Raw genomic sequence first — 21,038 nt, 5'->3', positions numbered from 1 at the left:
TCGCAGGGTTTGCTGGAGCCTATAGCAGCTTTTCAATCAGCTTTTCAGTGTCTCCAACTAACCTGACTGCATGTTTTTGGGCTGTGGGAGGAAACCGAAGCTCACGGAGGAAACCCCTGCAGACACAGGGAGAACAGGAAGAACATGCAAACTCCGCACAGGAAGAACCCAGACCGCCCCACCTGGGGATCGAAGCCAGGACCTTCTTGCTGTGAGACGACAGTGCTACCCACCGTGTCGCACTATCGTTGTAATATCTGTGATTGTGCACTCTTTATAGAGGAGACATGTGCACAGTACACCTATAGATGGCACTATGAATATTTCTAACCTACGCCATAAACTCTTGGAAGACGAAGAAGGACGTGTTTAGGAAATGATTCCAAATTTGACATCATTTCCGTCTCGTAGCCTGAAAACGAAGGCGGCCATGTTGTAGGGGTAACGGATCAGGGTTAACAGTGACTGTGCTGAACTTAAACTTAGACACTGACCTGAAAAGTGCAAACACACACACTTTATTACCTCTAGGTAGCTTTTAAGGACGGACGGGACTCTCTTACTTCAGCGGTAGTTTATCGGCGGTGGTATTTGGATCAGGATGAGTGGCGGGACTCCGTATATCGGCAGTAAGATCAGTCTGATCTCAAAAGCTGAGATTCGCTATGAGGGAATTCTCTACACCATCGATACTGAAAACTCTACTGTCGCTCTGGCTAAAGGTAAATAATCACCTAATAAAACTACTGTCACTGGCTAAAGGTAAATAATCACCTAATGAAACTCTACTGTCACTCTGGCTAAAGGTAAATAATCACCTACTAATAAAACTACTGTCGCTCTGGCTAAAGGTAAATAATCACCTAATAAAACTCTACTGTCACTCTGGCTAAAGGTAAATAATCACCTACTAATAAAACTACTGTCGCTCTGGCTAAAGGTAAATAATCACCTAATAAAACTCTACTGTCACTCTGGCTAAAGGTAAATAATCACCTACTAATAAAACTACTGTCGCTCTGGCTAAAGGTAAATAATCACCTAATGAAACTCTACTGTCACTCTGGCTAAAGGTAAATAATCACCTACTAATAAAACTACTGTCGCTCTGGCTAAAGGTAAATAATCACCTAATGAAACTCTACTGTCGCTCTGGCTAAAGGTAAATAATCACCTAATGAAACTCTACTGTCGCTCTGGCTAAAGGTAAATAATCACCTAATGAAACTCTACTGTCACTCTGGCTAAAGGTAAATAATCACCTACTAATAAAACTACTGTCGCTCTGGCTAAAGGTAAATAATCACCTAATGAAACTCACATGTAGCTCTGGCTAAAGGTAAATAATCACCTACTAATAAAACTCTACTGTCGCTCTGGCTAAAGGTAAATAATCACCTACTAATAAAACTACTGTCGCTCTGGCTAAAGGTAAATAATCACCTAATGAAACTCTACTGTCGCTCTGGCTAAAGGTAAATAATCACCTAATGAAACTCTACTGTTGCTCTGGCTAAAGGTAAATAATCACCTACTAATAAAACTCTACTGTCGCTCTGGCTAAAGGTAAATAATCACCTACTAATAAAACTCTACTGTCACTCTGGCTAAAGGTAAATAATCACCTACTAATAAAACTCTACTGTCGCTCTGGCTAAAGGTAAATAATCACCTACTAATAAAACTCTACTGTCGCTCTAGCTAAAGGTAAATAATCACCTAATGAAACTCTACTGTCGCTCTAGCTAAAGGTAAATAATCACCTAATGAAACTCACATGTAGCTCTGGCTAAAGGTAAATAATCACCTAATGAAACTACTGTCGCTCTAGCTAAAGGTAAATAATCACCTAATAAAACTCTACTGTCACTCTGGCTAAAGGTAAATAATCACCTAATAAAACTCTACTGTCACTCTGGCTAAAGGTAAATAATCACCTAATGAAACTCTACTGTCACTCTGGCTAAAGGTAAATAATCACCTACTAATAAAACTACTGTCGCTCTGGCTAAAGGTAAATAATCACCTAATGAAACTCTACTGTCACTCTGGCTAAAGGTAAATAATCACCTACTAATAAAACTACTGTCGCTCTGGCTAAAGGTAAATAATCACCTAATGAAACTCTACTGTCACTCTGGCTAAAGGTAAATAATCACCTACTAATAAAACTACTGTCGCTCTGGCTAAAGGTAAATAATCACCTAATGAAACTCTACTGTCACTCTGGCTAAAGGTAAATAATCACCTACTAATAAAACTACTGTCGCTCTAGCTAAAGGTAAATAATCACCTAATGAAACTCTACTGTCGCTCTGGCTAAAGGTAAATAATCACCTAATGAAACTCTACTGTCACTCTGGCTAAAGGTAAATAATCACCTACTAATAAAACTACTGTCGCTCTGGCTAAAGGTAAATAATCACCTAATGAAACTCACATGTAGCTCTGGCTAAAGGTAAATAATCACCTACTAATAAAACTCTACTGTCGCTCTGGCTAAAGGTAAATAATCACCTACTAATAAAACTACTGTCGCTCTGGCTAAAGGTAAATAATCACCTAATGAAACTCTACTGTCGCTCTGGCTAAAGGTAAATAATCACCTAATGAAACTCTACTGTTGCTCTGGCTAAAGGTAAATAATCACCTACTAATAAAACTCTACTGTCGCTCTGGCTAAAGGTAAATAATCACCTACTAATAAAACTCTACTGTCACTCTGGCTAAAGGTAAATAATCACCTACTAATAAAACTCTACTGTCGCTCTGGCTAAAGGTAAATAATCACCTACTAATAAAACTCTACTGTCGCTCTAGCTAAAGGTAAATAATCACCTAATGAAACTCTACTGTCGCTCTAGCTAAAGGTAAATAATCACCTAATGAAACTCACATGTAGCTCTGGCTAAAGGTAAATAATCACCTAATGAAACTACTGTCGCTCTAGCTAAAGGTAAATAATCACCTAATAAAACTCTACTGTCGCTCTGGCTAAAGGTAAATAATCACCTAATGAAACTCTACTGTCGCTCTAGCTAAAGGTAAATAATCACCTAATGAAACTCACATGTAGCTCTGGCTAAAGGTAAATAATCACCTAATGAAACTACTGTCGCTCTAGCTAAAGGTAAATAATCACCTAATAAAACTCTACTGTCGCTCTGGCTAAAGGTAAATAATCACCTAATGAAACTCTACTGTCACTCTGGCTAAAGGTAAATAATCACCTACTAATAAAACTCTACTGTCGCTCTGGCTAAAGCTAAATAATCACCTACTAATAAAACTCTACTGTCGCTCTGGCTAAAGGTAAATAATCACCTAATGAAACTCTACTGTCGCTCTAGCTAAAGGTAAATAATCACCTAATAAAACTCACATGTAGCTCTGACTAAAGGTAAATAATCACCTAATGAAACTACTGTCGCTCTAGCTAAAGGTAAATAATCACCTAATAAAACTCTACTGTCGCTCTGGCTAAAGGTAAATAATCACCTAATGAAGCTCTACTGTCGCTCTGGCTAAAGGTAAATAATCACCTAATGAAACTCTACTGTCGCTCTGGCTAAAGGTAAATAATCACCTACTAATAAAACTCTACTGTCGCTCTGGCTAAAGTTAAATAATCACCTAATGATGCTCTACTGTCACTCTGGCTAAAGGTGAATAATCACCTAATGAAACTCTACTGTCGCTCTGGCTAAAGGTAAATAATCACCTACTAATAAAACTCTACTGTCGCTCTAGCTAAAGGTAAATAATCACCTAATGAAACTCTACTGTGCTCTAGCTAAAGGTAAATAATCACCTAATGAAACTTTACTGTCGCTCTGGCTAAAGGTAAATAATCACCTAATGAAACTCTACTGTCGCTCTGGCTAAAGGTAAATAATCACCTAATGAAACTACTGTCGCTCTGGCTAAAGGTAAATAATCACCTACTAATAAAACTCTACTGTCGCTCTGGTTAAAGGTAAATAATCACCTAATGAAACTCTACTGTCGCTCTAGCTAAAGGTAAATAATCACCTAATAAAACTCACATGTAGCTCTGGCTAAAGGTAAATAATCACCTAATGAAACTCTACTGTCGCTCTGGCTAAAGGTAAATAATCACCTAATGAAACTCTACTGTCGCTCTGGCTGAAGGTAAATAATCACCTACTAATAAAACTCTACTGTCGCTCTGGCTAAAGGTAAATAATCACCTAATGAAACTCTACTGTCGCTCTAGCTAAAGGTAAATAATCACCTAATGAAACTCTACTGTCGCTCTGGCTAAAGGTAAATAATCACCTAATGAAACTTTACTGTCGCTCTAGCTAAAGGTAAATAATCACCTAATGAAACTCTACTGTCGCTCTGGCTAAAGGTAAATAATCACCTAATAAAACTCTGTCACTCTGGCTAAAGGTAAATAATCACCTAATGAAACTCTACTGTCGCTCTAGCTAAAGGTAAATAATCACCTAATGAAACTCTACTGTCGCTCTAGCTAAAGGTAAATAATCACCTAATAAAACTCTACTGTCGCTCTGGCTAAAGGTAAATAATCACCTAATAAAACTCTACTGTGCTCTAGCTAAAGGTAAATAATCACCTAATGAAACTCTACTGTGCTCTGGCTAAAGGTAAATAATCACCTACTAATAAAACTACTGTCGCTCTGGCTAAAGGTAAATAATCACCTAATGAAACTCTACTGTCACTCTGGCTAAAGGTAAATAATCACCTACTAATAAAACTCACATGTAGCTCTGGCTAAAGGTAAATAATCACCTACTAATAAAACTCACATGTAGCTCTGGCTAAAGGTAAATAATCACCTACTAATAAAACTCACATGTAGCTCTGGCTAAAGGTAAATAATCACCTACTAATAAAACTCACATGTAGCTCTGGCTAAAGGTAAATAATCACCTACTAATAAAACTCACATGTCGCTCTGGCTAAAGGTAAATAATCACCTAATAAAACTCACATGTAGCTCTGGCTAAAGGTAAATAATCACCTACTAATAAAACTCTACTGTTGCTCTGGCTAAAGGTAAATAATCACCTACTAATAAAACTCTACTGTTGCTCTGGCTAAAGGTAAATAATCACCTACTAATAAAACTCTACTGTCGCTCTAGCTAAAGGTAAATAATCACCTAATGAAACTCTACTGTGCTCTAGCTAAAGGTAAATAATCACCTAATGAAACTTTACTGTCGCTCTGGCTAAAGGTAAATAATCACCTAATGAAACTCTACTGTCGCTCTGGCTAAAGGTAAATAATCACCTAATGAAACTACTGTCGCTCTGGCTAAAGGTAAATAATCACCTACTAATAAAACTCTACTGTCGCTCTGGTTAAAGGTAAATAATCACCTAATGAAACTCTACTGTCGCTCTAGCTAAAGGTAAATAATCACCTAATAAAACTCACATGTAGCTCTGGCTAAAGGTAAATAATCACCTAATGAAACTCTACTGTCGCTCTGGCTAAAGGTAAATAATCACCTAATGAAACTCTACTGTCGCTCTGGCTGAAGGTAAATAATCACCTACTAATAAAACTCTACTGTCGCTCTGGCTAAAGGTAAATAATCACCTAATGAAACTCTACTGTCGCTCTAGCTAAAGGTAAATAATCACCTAATGAAACTCTACTGTCGCTCTGGCTAAAGGTAAATAATCACCTAATGAAACTTTACTGTCGCTCTAGCTAAAGGTAAATAATCACCTAATGAAACTCTACTGTCGCTCTGGCTAAAGGTAAATAATCACCTAATAAAACTCTGTCACTCTGGCTAAAGGTAAATAATCACCTAATGAAACTCTACTGTCGCTCTAGCTAAAGGTAAATAATCACCTAATGAAACTCTACTGTCGCTCTAGCTAAAGGTAAATAATCACCTAATAAAACTCTACTGTCGCTCTGGCTAAAGGTAAATAATCACCTAATAAAACTCTACTGTGCTCTAGCTAAAGGTAAATAATCACCTAATGAAACTCTACTGTGCTCTGGCTAAAGGTAAATAATCACCTACTAATAAAACTACTGTCGCTCTGGCTAAAGGTAAATAATCACCTAATGAAACTCTACTGTCACTCTGGCTAAAGGTAAATAATCACCTACTAATAAAACTCACATGTAGCTCTGGCTAAAGGTAAATAATCACCTACTAATAAAACTCACATGTAGCTCTGGCTAAAGGTAAATAATCACCTACTAATAAAACTCACATGTAGCTCTGGCTAAAGGTAAATAATCACCTACTAATAAAACTCACATGTAGCTCTGGCTAAAGGTAAATAATCACCTACTAATAAAACTCTACTGTTGCTCTGGCTAAAGGTAAATAATCACCTACTAATAAAACTCTACTGTTGCTCTGGCTAAAGGTAAATAATCACCTACTAATAAAACTCTACTGTCGCTCTAGCTAAAGGTAAATAATCTTCTATTAATAAAACTCACATGTAGCTCTGGCTAAAGGTAAATAATCACTTAATAAAAATCACATGTAGCTCTGGCTTAATGTTGCCACAAAAATAAAAGCATTTAATTAGTTTTATATAATTGATTTAATATGTCTGTTTGCAGTGGGTGTGGTGTGTGCATACTTTTGGCCATATATTGTATGAGCTGGTTTGCTAATAGGATAGTACTTTGTCCATGTAAGTGCTTTATGAATGGGTGAGCAATGTTTTTTTTCCCCAGTGCGCTCTTTTGGAACTGAGGATCGTCCCACGGACAGGCCTATCCTGCCAAGAGATGAGACATATGAGTATATCATTTTTAGAGGCAGTGACATTAAAGATCTGACAGTTTGTGAGCCTCCCAAACCAACTCTGCCTCAGGACCCTGCTATTGTTCAGGTATGATAAGTACACCTACTTCACTTACTTGTTTATTACTTAGTACTTAAATAGTTTATACTGTTTTACAAACGTTACCGACACAATATGCAATATCACACATTTCTAACGCTACTATTTAATAAATAATTATTAGTATTGCATCTGATTGCACATTTTTCCACAGTCTTCTCTGGGATCTGCACCTGTGCCCACATCTTTTCAAGCTGGAGGCTCATATGGGCTGTTCAAACAGGCTCCAATGTCTCCCTATAGGCAGTTTACTGCCAGTCCATTGGTTTCACCACCATTTGGGGCTGTTGGAGGTAAATATTTTTTGTGTCATTCAAGCTTAAAATGCTGTTCTTGTTCGAAATATACTTTGCCTTCAGGTGTGGACAAATCAGCTAGCATTAAAGTGCAATTATGCAAACAGCTATTTATTAAGCACTTTATTAAGGCCACATCACTAAGGCCTAATCAATTATTAAAATCTTGCATTATTTACAACAATCCTTATAGCAACTGGCACAGTGGTTAAAGTACTGGACTAGTAATTAGATGGTTTTCAGTTCTAGCCACACCACTGCCAGGTTGCTGCTGTTGGGCCCCTGAGTAAAGCCTTCAACTCTCAATTGCTCAAATTGTATTTAGTCGTAATTGTAGGTACGTTTGGATAAAGGTGTGTGCTAAGTGCTGCAAATGTAAATGTAATTAATTCAGTGCTCTTTAGTTTGGCAGTTACTGACCTTAAAATATTATGCATCGGTTAAAATGATGATGCTGTATATGAAGGACCATGCTTTTTCCAAGTGTGTCTCTTGGTGTCATTAGCTTGTAAACCAACTGTAATGAGGAGGAATTAGCACTTTTGAAATCTATTGACACTCGGGATAATTTTATTATTGTAATGTGTAAACCAACATGTAACCTTTTAAATGCCTCATTCATCTGCAAATTCGGTTACATTAGTAGTAAATTATTCGTTTGAATAACGAATATCTTGTCATGTTGCAGAAATCTCTGTTCTGCTTTATTTACGCAGTTATCTTTTCCAGTATTTGCTGAAATTAGTTTAATTACACTAATTTTGGGGCGGCACGGTGGCTCAGTGTGGTAGCACTGTCGCCTCACAGCAAGAAGGTCCTGGGTTTGATTCCCAGGTGGGGCGGTCCGGGTCCTTTTTGTGTGGAGTTTGCATGCTCTCCCCGTGTCTGCGTGGGTTTGCTCCGGGAGCTCCGGTTTCCTCCCACAGTCCAAAGACATGCAAATGAGGTAAACTGGAAATACAAAATTGTCCATGACTGTGTTTGACAATAAAACTTGTGTCATTCTTACAAAATATTTGGATTGTTCACTTTATCCATTGTTCTCTCTAGTGACTTTATGGTCTAGTGTAATATATACTATGTGATGTAATTAACAGTACATTTTTATGTTACGCTATGCAAACTCATCTTTGTATGAAACATGGGCTATGAAGTATTTTTTGGTACTACTGTTGTATGCGTGCTCTTCCTTTCCTCACAGGAGGTTCATTGTCAACCATTGGTAGCGACATGAGCATGGCTGCAGCCCTGTCTCAGAACAGTGCTATTGGCTCTGCTTTCACCAATGACACTCAATCTCTGAATACACTTGTTTCGGAAGGTAATCTGCCCTTTTGGGACCCCAAAAATTGTTTGGATTGTTTGTAACTTAGATTTGACCTAATTTGGACCTTAGTGGACATTAAAAAGCAGTGTTTCGTTAAAAAAAAAAACACACACACATAGGCACTGGTAAATGACATGGACAAAAGTATGTGGACACCCAGAACATTAAATTCTCATGTGCTTGTCAAAACACTTCACTTTGAAAATGGATACATAAATATTAAATCAGACCCAGTTTAAATGCTATAACTTTTTGCTTTGTTCATGTTAGTCTTATTTTTTCTGCATAGCCAGTGAATCCCAATACATTGGTTGCCAGTTCTTACAATGGCAGTTGTGCTCATGTTGCATCAGAAGCTTGGAAACATTTTTAATTAGTTCTGCAAGCACTGACAGTTTTACTCATGCACTCTTTGTTATGTCTCTTACTTCTTTGCATCTTTGTTGGTCCTGACATTTTTCCAATTTGGTTACTGTCAGTCAGGGCTTGATGACATCCCATCTTGTCCATGCCAAGTCAGTCACTAAATATGTTTATTAGTACAACCCAATCCAATGTATGTCCATGGAGATTATATTACTCCATGCTTAATTTTATGTATCTGTTTTAATATGGGCCATGGGCTTTAATATGGGTGTCCACATACTGTTGGTTCAACAAAAGTTGAAACAGTAGGGAAAATGCAATGTGGTAAATCATCGTAATGTTGCTGTTCCTTTTGTGCAAATCCCTTCCAATCTTTCTTTAAGGATCATTGTTTTTAAACATTTCATAAATTTTCTTACACATTTGTTGACTAAATGAAGATCCTCTTTCCAGCTATGCTCCCCAAAGACTTAGCCTTTCCTGGATCCTGTCCAACTTTTTTTTAATGTGTTGCAGGCCTGAAATGCAAAAAATAGATGTACATTAGCAAATGAAATTTGACCAGACAGTTGACCAAATAAAACATCTGTCTGCATTCAAATTGGTCAAATTGTAAGAAAAACTTTATTTGCATTTTTCATACTGTTCCATCTTTTTCTGATTTGGGGTTGTACTTTGACTAAGTATTATTTTTGTGTTGGAAATTTGGGGGTTGTAAATAAATGCTTTTATAGTATTTTTCATGCACTTTGACATATAAGCTTGGAGTTGAACTCGTGTTTGTTTGTTCATGCAGTTCTTGGTCTACTTGATTGGATTGCACACAACTAATCTCTTAACTCATTTCGTTTTTTTCTGCTACAGGTTGCCAGCAGTAGCTTGTATATATACAAGCATAGAACTTTCTACCTTTGTGTGTGCGTGTGTCTAAAATATTTGTTCTGGTCTGTAGGTCGCAGCAGTCCTGCTATGGACCCCCTGCAGAAGAGTCCTCCTGTTGAGCCATTAGCACCGCCGGCCTCGTCAGGCAGCAGTGCAGCCCCAGCGAGTCGTAGAAGCCCCATCGGCACCTCACGGATCAGTGCGGCTGTGACTCAGAAGTCCCTGGATGCACCAGAACATAGGAGAGGTGAGATCAGGATATGTTTATTTTTATACCAAGCTGTTGGAATTATGGTTAGGGTAGTTCAGACAAGCTTTTAGTTTGGGAAATGTATCGAGACATGTATTTGACAGTATACATTGTATATTTTCTTCAAAATTATTTATATTATAGAAAAGTGCAAAACAACAACAACTTTGATCTAATAAGTGAGTCTAAAGAAATTTTTTAAATCTTGTTAATAATGTTTAAATTAGTCTTATTTTATCACAGTATGTCAACTGGTTTGGGGGCAAAATAGTATTACTGCATTATTTTATTTTAACTGAATTGAATTCTTTCTATGGAAGTAAAATTTGCCCATGTTCTAATGAACAAGTCTTTATTCTTTATGCTTGGTTAAAAACAATTTGAAAACATAATGCTAAAAACAAAGCAAACATGGAAACCGGTGACAAACAGTTCATTACAAGGGCTAACCAATCCTATTCAAATATCACTTGCTGTATTAAATCTCTTCTTGACAACATTAATGTAGAACATTACACACAGATAAAGGCATCATTTAAAATTAAGTGTTTTTAAGGCGGTGTATACCTTCTTAGGCACCGATGCTTCAAAAGTGGCCTCCCGTCCAGAGTCTCATCATTCAAGAGGGGAAAGCAAGGATGTCCCTAAACGGCAGCCAGGTTATGATTGCTGTACTGGTGTTCCCTTTGCCATGCTTACTCATTTAGAAACTGCATGCAAAGTTTCTACATCATTTTAAACCATTTCTTGATGCATGTGTCATTCATGTCCACCTGGTCTAGCTGGAGCCCCTTTCACGTTGAATGCATTGACAAAGTTTGTGAAGGTATAGAACAGAATTGTGCACCAGTTCACAGCTGGACGCCAGTGCTCTCCACAACTTTCTGAAATTTCTTTTCTATTTAGTATTGGAGAACTTATTGGCACCACTTTTTACCAACGGTTCTCACTCCTAACACACAACCATCAGGCAAGTCAAGGAAAAAAGGATGCTGGGTCCAACAGTGATGGTTTACATTAAAGCTTATTTTTGAGTATTGTGCATTAAATTGTGCATAAAGCAATTTAAGAAAGGTGACCACAAAAAAGGCCAAATAAATAGAATTGACACCATGTTTACATATTCAAAGCAAAAAAAAAAAAACAGCGGGTAGTTTTAAACAACTCTTATTTCAACTTTTATTTCTAAAATACGAAATAGTTTTCTTGTCACCCACACCATTTTGTTACATGATAAACTGATTACTGAGTGGCTCATGGGAAAGGAGGTTTCAAGTAATCAAATTACCAGTACATTCGTAATTCTCAAATTATTGTCGTCATCTGATTTCTTGCATGAATCTGACTATGGTGGGCGTGTAAATGAACAAAGTATATTATGCATACAAGCAAGTTGTTGTTGGACCTTCACTTATTAGATGTACAGATGCTTTTGAGCAGAATCTATGTTTTGCTAAGAACAAATATGACAATTATTTTTGCTAAATACAGTTGGGAGACTTTTAGTAAAATATTAAATGTGCCATTTTTTTCAGTGTAAGAAATGCAAATAACAGTAATTCTGCATTCATATTTGTAGAATTTGTTTCCATGTCTTAGCGAAAGGAATGCAGCTCCTGCATCTGTTTGTGTTAGTTTAAATGTGCTTCATTATTCATCTATTAGTCACACTGCCATTGTTTGGAATACATAATCTAATCTATGAATAATGCCTTAAAGTTCAAAACTGACAAGAGCTTCGCTTGAGTTAGTCCTTTTTTAACACTGATTAACTTGCATTTAAATCTAACTGTTGCATATTCAACCCATTTATTCATTTTTGCTTCGTCTGACATTATTTCTTGCCATTGCTTCAAGCTTTTCCTTTTCCTTTCAGAAGGTATTTAAATTGCACGTTTTACTTAATCCAGTGTCTTTGTCATGCAGCTGGTGGGCCACCACCTATGCGCCGTGGTCGGGGTGGAGGGCATCGTGGGAGAGGCCGTTACCCTGTGAGGAGAGATGGGCCAATGAAATTCGAAAAAGATTTTGACTTTGAGAGCGCCAATGCCCAGTTTAACAAGGAGGAGATTGATAAGGAGTTCCAGAGCAAACTTAAACTGAAAGGTAATTCTAGTGAATAGGTTAGCAGTTATGCTGAGTATATTTACTTCACAGACATATTATAGTTTTTTGATTGTATTACATAAAGAAGGTATTCTTTTAAAAGAATTATAATAGAATAAGAAGTAATAAAGGTCATAACAATGTGATGTCTGGATATTTGTGGCGTTTGAGTTGTATTTGTTTATGCCATATGTTGTGGTGTTTAGATGAGAAGCCAGAGAAGGCACTGAATGGAGAGGATAAAGGTGATTCAGGAGTGGATACTCAAAACAGTGAAGGTAACGCTGATGAGGAGGATCCATTAGGACCCAACTGTTACTACGACAAGACCAAGTCCTTCTTTGACAACATCTCCAGTGATGACGCTAGGTTAGTGCTTTTTTTGGTCCAGGTTTTTCCTAAATTTAGATCATGCTATTCCTTACTTACAGTGACTGTAGAAGGATAAAAAGAGAAAAAAATTTTCATAAAAAAGCATGTTGTGATGTCATTACTCACTGCCTAAAGGGCTGTTTGGTAGATACACTCTCATCCAGAAAAATAAATCCAGGCTAATTATCTCAAGTATTTGGTTCTGAGGGCATTTTATTTGTGTGTGTGTGTGTGTGTGTGTGTGTGTGTTTGGTTTTTCTTTTTTACTTTACTTTATATCTGGAGCATGTAACAATTCTAACTTCGTTGACATTAGGTCTGCACAGAAATTCAATTCAAGGGATTTTCTCAAGTAATATTCAGTTAATATACAGGTCTGTGCTATTGATGATTGTAAATTGGCGTCGTGCCAAAAACGTCATCCCCGTGCTAAAATCACAGTAATGCACGGCCTCTCGTGGCTTATTGCTTTAATAATGTGATGGTAGTTACTCGTAGTATCGTTTGAATGATGCAGTATATGATTTATTAGATTAGCAGGATATTTTGTTAATACCGCTCTGTCAAAATTATTAACATCATAGTATTAGATCTTAAAATCTACCACTAGTCTGGATGATCTAAAGTTGGGTTACATGATAAAACTCTTGGGAATTTAATAACCATGCTTAATTTGTTTCAGCTGTGATGTATTATATAAACACCACCCAGACATGTGTTCAAAATGTGTGGTGGAAACTTAGGAGCCGAAAAGTGCAAGGTCTTTCAGAAGATTTCCAAAAGCTTAATTGTTCCTAGAGACACCACTGGGAGTATTGTCCCAAAGTTCTAAACTGCGATTGCAACTGTGTATGTGTCTAAGTATTCAAATATTAAGCTATTTATTAATGAATGTTTTGCAGGGAGAGAAGGCAAACATGGGCAGAGGAGAGGCGGATGAATGCTGAGACATTTGGAATCCCTTTTCGTCACAACAGAAACCGTGGTGGATACAGGGGGCGTGGGAACATGGGCTTTCGTGGAGGACGTGGTAGAGGATCTGGTCGTGGATCTTATGGACCACCACACGGTGGTAGCGGCTTCAGGGGTGGTTTTAGAGGAAGCCACGAAGGAAGAGAATTTGCCAGTTTTGAATACAGGGTAACACATCCTGCTTTTATCTGTGTCAAAGTTTAACCCTTTATTATAAGTGTAGATACAAAAGGCTTCGTTTTCCTCTATTTTTACTGGTGTACAATATTTACACTTAATTCTCTTAAATATGATTAAAGTTGAAAAAAAGATTTCCAATGCTTTTACGGATCAACTTCATTGTATTTTGTAAATATAAATTCATTTAGAATTTAATGCCTACACCACTGCAATAAAGTTGCAAAGGCATGTTTACCCCTGTATTTCATCACCTTTCCTTCTGAGACTTTTTTTTAATGTAATGGGAACTAAGGACACTAGTTGTTGCAGTTTTATATGTGGAATTTGTGTCCATTCTTGTTTGACTTCCGATGCTCAACAGTGTGTGGTCACTGTTGTCTAATTGCCTTCCTAATGCTGCTCCATATTTTTTCAATAGGAGACTGATCTGGAGTGTGCACAGGCCAGTTAAGCACACATTCTGGAAAGTCTAAAAAGTCACACTGTTGTAGCGCATATAGAATGTGGCCCCTTCTTTGGAGTGTGTTGCAGGCATCAAATTCTAAATGTGTTCATACTTACAGAATACAATGTAGTTGATCAGTGAAATACTGGAAATCCTTTTGTTCTCATTTTGTCAGTTAAATCAAGATTCAAAAGAATGGACAAATCCCAGACTATTTTACATAATGTCCCAACACAGGTGTATTAAAATCAAGCACCTAGCCATGTGCCTGCCTTTGCAAACATTAGTGAAGTGGGTCACTCTAAAGAGCTCTGACTCAACTGTCCGTTTCTGACTCAGTTGTATGCACACCAATGCTTGGTTGGTGCAGCAATAAAGCATGCTAGCCCACCAGTGCTAACATCTCAGGCTCATGAATTTGAATCTCAGCTCTGCTGATGGCCGGCTGGGTGTCTGCACGAACAATGATTGGTTGGTCTGAGCTATGTCATTTGGGCCAACTGCCTTTCCATTCTTCATTCTTTTTATAGCTGCCCTCATTTCCTCTTTGCTAATATATATGTACAGTCATGTGAAAAAGTTAGGACACCCCATGAAATCCTTAGTCTTTTTGAACATATTTAAACATTTGAGCTTCATTTGAACAGTAATGAGAGATGGAGCTTATATAACTAAACAAATAAAATGTTAAAAAATAACTTTTAAACACAAGCTGTAAAATGTAATGAACAAAAATGGAAATTTATTGTGAGGAAAAAGTTAGGACACCCCCACATTTATTACTACTTAAAATGTCTAAAATTAGAATCCGGTGCACCACATCAGCTGCAATGATTAGACCATCGTTAGATGACATTGGAGTTTTAGTTAAACCTCAGACATTAGTTTGGTTTGCTCTTGATTGTTGAAGTGAGTGGTATCATCATGGTAAGATCTAAAGAGCTCTCTGAGGTCTTCAGAAAGAAGGTTGTAGATGCATATGAGTCTGGGAAGGGATTTAAAGAGATCTAAAAACAATTAGAAATCAGCCACTCCACTGTCCGGAAAATAATTTACATGTGGTGAACATTTAAAACAACTGCCAACATGGCCAGGTCAGGCCGTCCTAGCATGTTCAGCCCAAGAGCAGACCACAAGATGCATAAAGAAGTCTCCAATAATCCTACAATGTCATCACGGGACCTACAGGTAGCTCTTGCCACAGTTGATGTCAAGGTACATGCATCTACCATCAGAAAGATGATTTGATTTTCATGGGAGGTGAGCAGGGAGGAAACCCTTGCTGTGAGAAAAACATGAGGGCAAGACTAAAGTTTGCCAGAGAACATCTAGACAAAGACCAGGACTTCTGGAACAATGTGCTTTGGACAGATGAATCCAAAGCTGAATTATTTGGGCACAATAACAGAAGACATGTTTGGCGCAAACCCAACACAGCATTTGAGCACTAGAACCTCATACCAACTGTGAAGCATGGAGGTGGAAATGTCATGGTTTGGGGCTGCTTTGCAGCAGCAGGGCCTGGCAAGCTCTCCATTATAGAATCCACAATGAATTCTTCACTGTATCAGAGGGTGCTTGAGAAAAATGTAAGACCATCTGTCCAAAAACTGAAGCTGAAGCGGAGGTGGACCATGCAACATGACAATGACCCAAAACATCCCAGTAAATCCACCAAGGAATGGCTCAAAAGAAAGAAATGGAGAATTCTGGAATGGCCAAGTCAAAGCCCGGATCCTTATCCTATTGAGGCAAGGCAAGGCAAGTTTATTTGTATAGCACCTTTCATACACAGTGGCAATTCAAAGTGCTTTACATAAGGAAAAATTAAAAATTAAAAGCATTAAAACATTCCTGAGATCTAGAACCTCAGAAAGACTTCTTGCAAACATTTAGTTACAATTAAAAACATGAAATTCAAACAAGAGAGATAAAAATTAAGAACTTGAAAAACTAAAAGAAAATATAGTAAAATATACCTTACAGTTTAGAGAATATGGAATTAAAACAAGACTAAAAGAAATATACATCGATGATGCTGTGGGGTGATGTGAAATGGGCTGTGCATGCAAGAAACCCCTCAAACCTCACACAGCTGAAGAAATTTTGCATGGAGGAGTGGGGAAAACTTTCTTCCAGTCGATGTCAGAGACGGTAGATGGTTATAGGAAACGTCTAATTGAGGTTATTTCTGCCAAAGGGGGAAACACCAGCTATTAGGACATAGGGTGTCCTAACTTTTTCCTCACAATAAATTTTCTTTTTTGTTTATTACATTTTACAACTTGTGTTTAAAAGTAATTTTTTCAGTTTCATTTGTTTAGTTATATAAGCTCCATCTCTCAATACTGTTCAAATGAAGCTCAAATGTTTATTTGTTTAAATATGTTCAAAAAGATAAAGGTTCTCATGGGGTGTCCCATGTAGGGATTTTATAGTAAAATGAGCATCACCGGGCTGTCCTGTTTTGTAAACTCTCAAGGGACCAAGTAATATAAGAAATGTTTAGTCCTTTTAAATGACAATTTTCTCTGCCAGTGTTTTTCTGATGAGCTGACTTTTATATTCTTTTATACCTTGTCACTGTGGTCCATTAGGCAGTAAAACCAAACCCACAAAACTACTATGTGTAGTGTTACGCACAAATGGGAGTTCTCATTTATTGTGAGTGTGAGTGTGTGTGTGTGTGAGTGAGTGAGTGTGTAAAACTGCATTTTTAAAATGCTTTTTGTTTTTGTTTTTTCCAGAAGGACAACAAAGTTGCTGCATAGTGCAAACCGGGTCTGGATTCACAAGATCTTAAGGGTGTATGTTTTTTAACACTACGTTTGAGGAGGAATGAAGTTAAATGTACTAGTTGTATATTTGTCACCAGCACTGGTATAGACCACTGGAGGAGTGGATTTAAATGCAATTGCTTTTCGTTTCAGCCTTTTGAAATCTCAATCTGACAAGAATATTTCCATATGTATGAATTGGTGGAAACATATTTTAAAAGGATGTTTAGTACTAAACCTGTATTTAATAATCTGTTGAATTTGGTGGGAGAAAACAGTGTACAGATGCCTTTGATGAGTAAAATAACTTCATTATTATTTAAAATCGAACTTTAGTTCCAACTTTCTACTGTTATTTTGTACTAACTCATTCTTCAAGCCAGTCTGAAGAATGCCATGTGGTTGGACACTAATCAAGCTCCTCTGGTACATTCATGATTCATGTTGGATATCTTCACAATTGGGTGTGTGTTCCTAGTTTAAGGAAATCTGTGTAAGCTAGTGATTGCCAGTGGTTCTAAATTACTGGATGACTGTAACCCCAAACAGACATTTTTGAATGATTTTCTCATGCTTGGCATCTGAATTTGAATGGAATTAATAAATATATGCACTTAAGGCATGCTTGACTTGGTACACCTGCCTGGTAGCTGTACTTAATACTTAGCTGTTCTTCAAGCGGTAGATTGAGATGTTCATTCAGTTTCAGCACCGTGATGGAAAATATATAGAAAAATGGTGGAAAACTGCTGTAAAAAGTTGGCTATAGATATAGTTTATTAAAAATGAATGTTCTAACCCCAATCTGACCTACCTGTGCAAACTTTCCAAACAGTACTACTAAAACATAATCACTTCTCTCCAAGGCTCACCCTTTAACAGTGATAATAAAGTCATATTTCTAATGTATAGCAGCAGTCTAGTATACAGCAATATCTCTAACAAATATTAATGTTTCACACAGCTTACGAGCTTAATCACTGGCACTACTGGGTTCGCCTATAAGGTAACCACTAGGATTGCTCTATCAGCACTATTTCTTATTAGAGTATTTGTTGATTCATTCATAGTCAGTGTTAATGTTTTGTCCATAAAAAGAAGCTGCACCAGCATAGTGAATTGGTGAATTTAATGTCTTGGAAGTTTATATAACAAAAAATTTGGTCTAGAATTGTTGCAGATGGCTGTTTACTTTAATCGGTTGTTGTTTTCTCTTGTTTTGTCTATACTGCTGTTTCTATGTGCAGTGTTGTTCATTCCTAATAGGTCAGGATTCAGTGGGACATTCTGTAGATAACATTCTACAGAATTGTTTTCACCGTTGCTCAGTACTTGTCTACTTCGTGAAATCTGTCAACACTGTGCTGTTCACTTACCAAGCACTTTATATGTTCATTATTCTATAAACTACACCTGCCATACAGAAACTTTGTGGGTATATAATTATTGTAGTCTATCTGTTGATCTGTAGAATTTTGTAATCTTTAATAGATCCCCCATTGACCAGATAATGTTTGGATGGTGGACCATTCTCAGCACGGCAATAACACTAATATGGTAATGACATGACGGTGTGTTGTTTTGGTATGAAAGTATCAGGTGTAGCTGTGTTGATGGGATTATTATTTAAACTTGCTGGCCTGTTTAATAGCAAAACATACCCGCTCAGCTCTTGTTGTAGGTATTTTATCAGTGGACACTTTTTGACTACAGGTTGCTGTTGGCTTTTTTTGGTTGGAGCACTAATCCTTTACAAGCACTGACACTGAGATAATAAAAAATCTAAACAACACTGCCGGACCTGATGCACTAATACCAGAACACACTGTACCATGTTACTGTCAGTGGCCACCACTCAAATAACATCTGGTCTGTGAGGGTACCTTGAAATTAATAAAGGTGTACAGGGGGTGACAAACGAACAGAAAAACATGGACTGCAGTCAGTGATTGTATACTCATTGTAAGTCGATTTGAATGATGGGTGTAATCCAGAAAGGAATTCGTAAATGTGTGTACCTAATAGTGCTTGGCAAGTGTGTTATTTAAAACTGCTAGCTTTGCATATGAACACTGCATTTCTTGCTAACCTATTGAAGACTCATGGTTCATTAAATACTCTTTGTGAGTTTTGATTTGCTTAAAAATGTATCTTTAATATATTTAACAATACGGATAGTCTAATTCCACTTTTTGGTTAGTTAAGCAAGCATGTCAGGACAGTATAAGGTTGGTATGGTAACACAATTTAAGGACTATGCATAATTCACCTAGATAAAAATTTTTTATTAACGTTATATAGATAAATGTTTTCTGACAGTTTTTATTAGGTGTGAAGATGGGTAATACTTAGTAAAAGTACTGAACCTCACACCAAGCCCTAAAATGTTTCATTCATGTTTATAAAGTTGCAGCTGATTGGATTTTTATTCAAGTTTAAATTTTGCTTTGTATGACAGAATAGCTTCATCTTCAAAAATATTCTTGTTTGGTTTTGCTTCCACTGGTTGTCATTTAATCATTTATTGGTTGGTTGTCATGTTTTCTTAACTAATTTATTGGACATATTTCATCTCCTCTGACTGTTCGGTATCTTTTTTGAGTAATACAGAGAGAGTCTTTGTAACGATATTCTACTGGTTCTAGATTTACTAGCTGAATAACCGTAACTCAATAACTGGTATATTTCATTTAATTGGCCATTTTTATTTTCCATCAAAGTTTGCATTAACTACAGATCTGTTGCTCCAGTGTATTTATATTAATGTAAGCAATAATAATGTTTATTGTTCTAAGGACTGAACAACTGTCTGTTTGCTTAGTAAGAAACGTTTTCTGGCTGATGTGTAATGCCATAATATTAAAATACAAATTATAGAGCAAAACATGCTTTTTATTGTGCAGAATTGTTTAGAAACATACTCTTCACTTCACCTCTTACTGTCTGGTTTTATTTGAGGGCCTATTGTACTTCAGCATGGCAATGCAGGAAAAAAGTCAGTTCTAATAAAGTGAAGTTATTGGTGAGCAACATTTAAAAAAATGTCACAGCTTATAATGGTTGCACATTATCCAAACCGCTAAGCTGGCAATTAATATTTTACTACAAGTTCAAAAATTTTAAGAGTTATTTTCCAAGCGTATGTAAAATCCAGTTGTAATTCAGGTATACAGCAGTTCCTGCTGATTTAATTATCCATGATTTCTTATTAGACTTTTATATTATACAAATATCAACTTGTATTCTCTTGTTAGACGGGCATGTTAATATGGTCACAAACTCATGACTTAATGTATGGCAATGCTTGTTAGGCAGATGCAGTTTAAAAAATATTCTGTCAATGTTTAAATATCACCACTTAATTTCTTTGCTAGTTTAAATTAGCATTTTGTTCTGTTATTTGCATCTGCAGTAATGTTCATGTCCAAACCCAGCATGATGGGTGTGGATTTAAGTGGAGGGATTTTTATTCTGATACACCAATAAACTATTCATTGTTACCTGATTCCTGTATTAAGTTTTTGTGGTGGGTTTATTCTATTATTTTTTTTTTAATCATCCAAATTAGGTTGTGCTCTTTTACATATTTCCGTTCTTATAATTTCATAATTAAAAAGAAAGACTCAACAACTGACCAGACCGCATTTAACGAGTAAGTAGTGCATACATTCAGCAGATTTTAAAGGGATTGCAAAGCAACTTTAAAAAAAAAAAAAGTGACCTGAATTATTGTAGGGCAGCAGATTTTTGTTGGTTGCACAATTATTAAAACTCGTCCATCAATATTTGGGTCAGCTGTCTTTGGATGCAATTACAGCTGGATGTCCTTTGCAGACATCCCAAAAGATTCTGTATACCTTTCCAGTAAGTTTTCTTTTCCCACACCCACCTCCAGTATCATGACAGCTCTTTAGTCTGTCTTTAAAAAATGCCTGGGATGGCTGATTTTGTGCCATAAGCTCAAGATGTCTTTTGCAGTCTCCATCAGCTTGATGTGTCTGGATGCTTATCATTTTGCTCAATAAGCTTGTCTGAGTTCTGCCAAATTCTTATTTGGATTGACCTCTAAAAGTGCTTCCAAGGTTATGCTAAAGTAGTTCAAAACCAAGAACCAAAGGTCAAACCAACACGACACTTTTACTGGATACAATTGGACCTCATACAATTGGTATGATATGTAAAAT

The 21,038-nt window shown here is 36.8% G+C and overlaps 1 protein-coding gene and 1 long non-coding RNA gene across 3 annotated transcripts; one reads left to right on the top strand and one right to left on the bottom strand.

Annotated features, from left to right (window-relative positions):
• Positions 1 to 438: 438 nt before the first annotated feature.
• On the top strand, positions 439 to 20,359 carry lsm14aa (LSM14A mRNA processing body assembly factor a). 2 transcript variants are annotated; one of them, XM_062991564.1, is made up of 9 exons: positions 439 to 722; positions 6,712 to 6,869; positions 7,036 to 7,174; positions 9,823 to 9,999; positions 10,578 to 10,661; positions 11,929 to 12,108; positions 12,315 to 12,477; positions 13,383 to 13,620; positions 16,825 to 20,359. In XM_062991564.1, the coding sequence occupies exons 1-9, from the start codon at positions 602 to 604 to the stop codon at positions 16,846 to 16,848; spliced, it is 1,284 nt and encodes a 427-aa protein (XP_062847634.1). In that variant the 5' UTR covers positions 439 to 601; the 3' UTR covers positions 16,849 to 20,359. The 2 variants fall into 2 exon arrangements, with proteins under 2 accessions (XP_062847634.1, XP_062847640.1); XM_062991570.1 differs by lacking the exon at positions 10,578 to 10,661.
• LOC134310060 (uncharacterized) lies at positions 7,083 to 9,955 on the bottom strand. Its single transcript, XR_010011266.1, has 3 exons — positions 9,780 to 9,955; positions 9,290 to 9,388; positions 7,083 to 7,165 (listed from the first exon to the last, which is right to left on the bottom strand). It is a non-coding gene; the product is annotated as an uncharacterized LOC134310060 (long non-coding RNA).
• Positions 20,360 to 21,038: the final 679 nt, after the last annotated feature.

The sequence above is a fragment of the Trichomycterus rosablanca genome, chromosome 1 (genome assembly GCF_030014385.1).
Source record: "Trichomycterus rosablanca isolate fTriRos1 chromosome 1, fTriRos1.hap1, whole genome shotgun sequence".
Taxonomy (NCBI): Eukaryota; Metazoa; Chordata; class Actinopteri; order Siluriformes; family Trichomycteridae; genus Trichomycterus; species Trichomycterus rosablanca.
This window is presented reverse-complemented; position numbering and strand designations above follow the sequence as displayed.

Excerpts from the sequence above, each read along its gene's own strand:
- lsm14aa (XM_062991564.1), top strand. The coding sequence starts at position 602 with ATGAGTGGCGGGACTCCGTATATCGGCAGTAAGATCAGTCTGATCTCA. Across the intron at positions 7,175-9,822 it reads ACCATTTGGGGCTGTTGGAG|GTCGCAGCAGTCCTGCTATG; the intron begins GTAAATATTTTT and ends TCTGGTCTGTAG. Across the intron at positions 13,621-16,824 it reads TTGCCAGTTTTGAATACAGG|AAGGACAACAAAGTTGCTGC; the intron begins GTAACACATCCT and ends TGTTTTTTCCAG.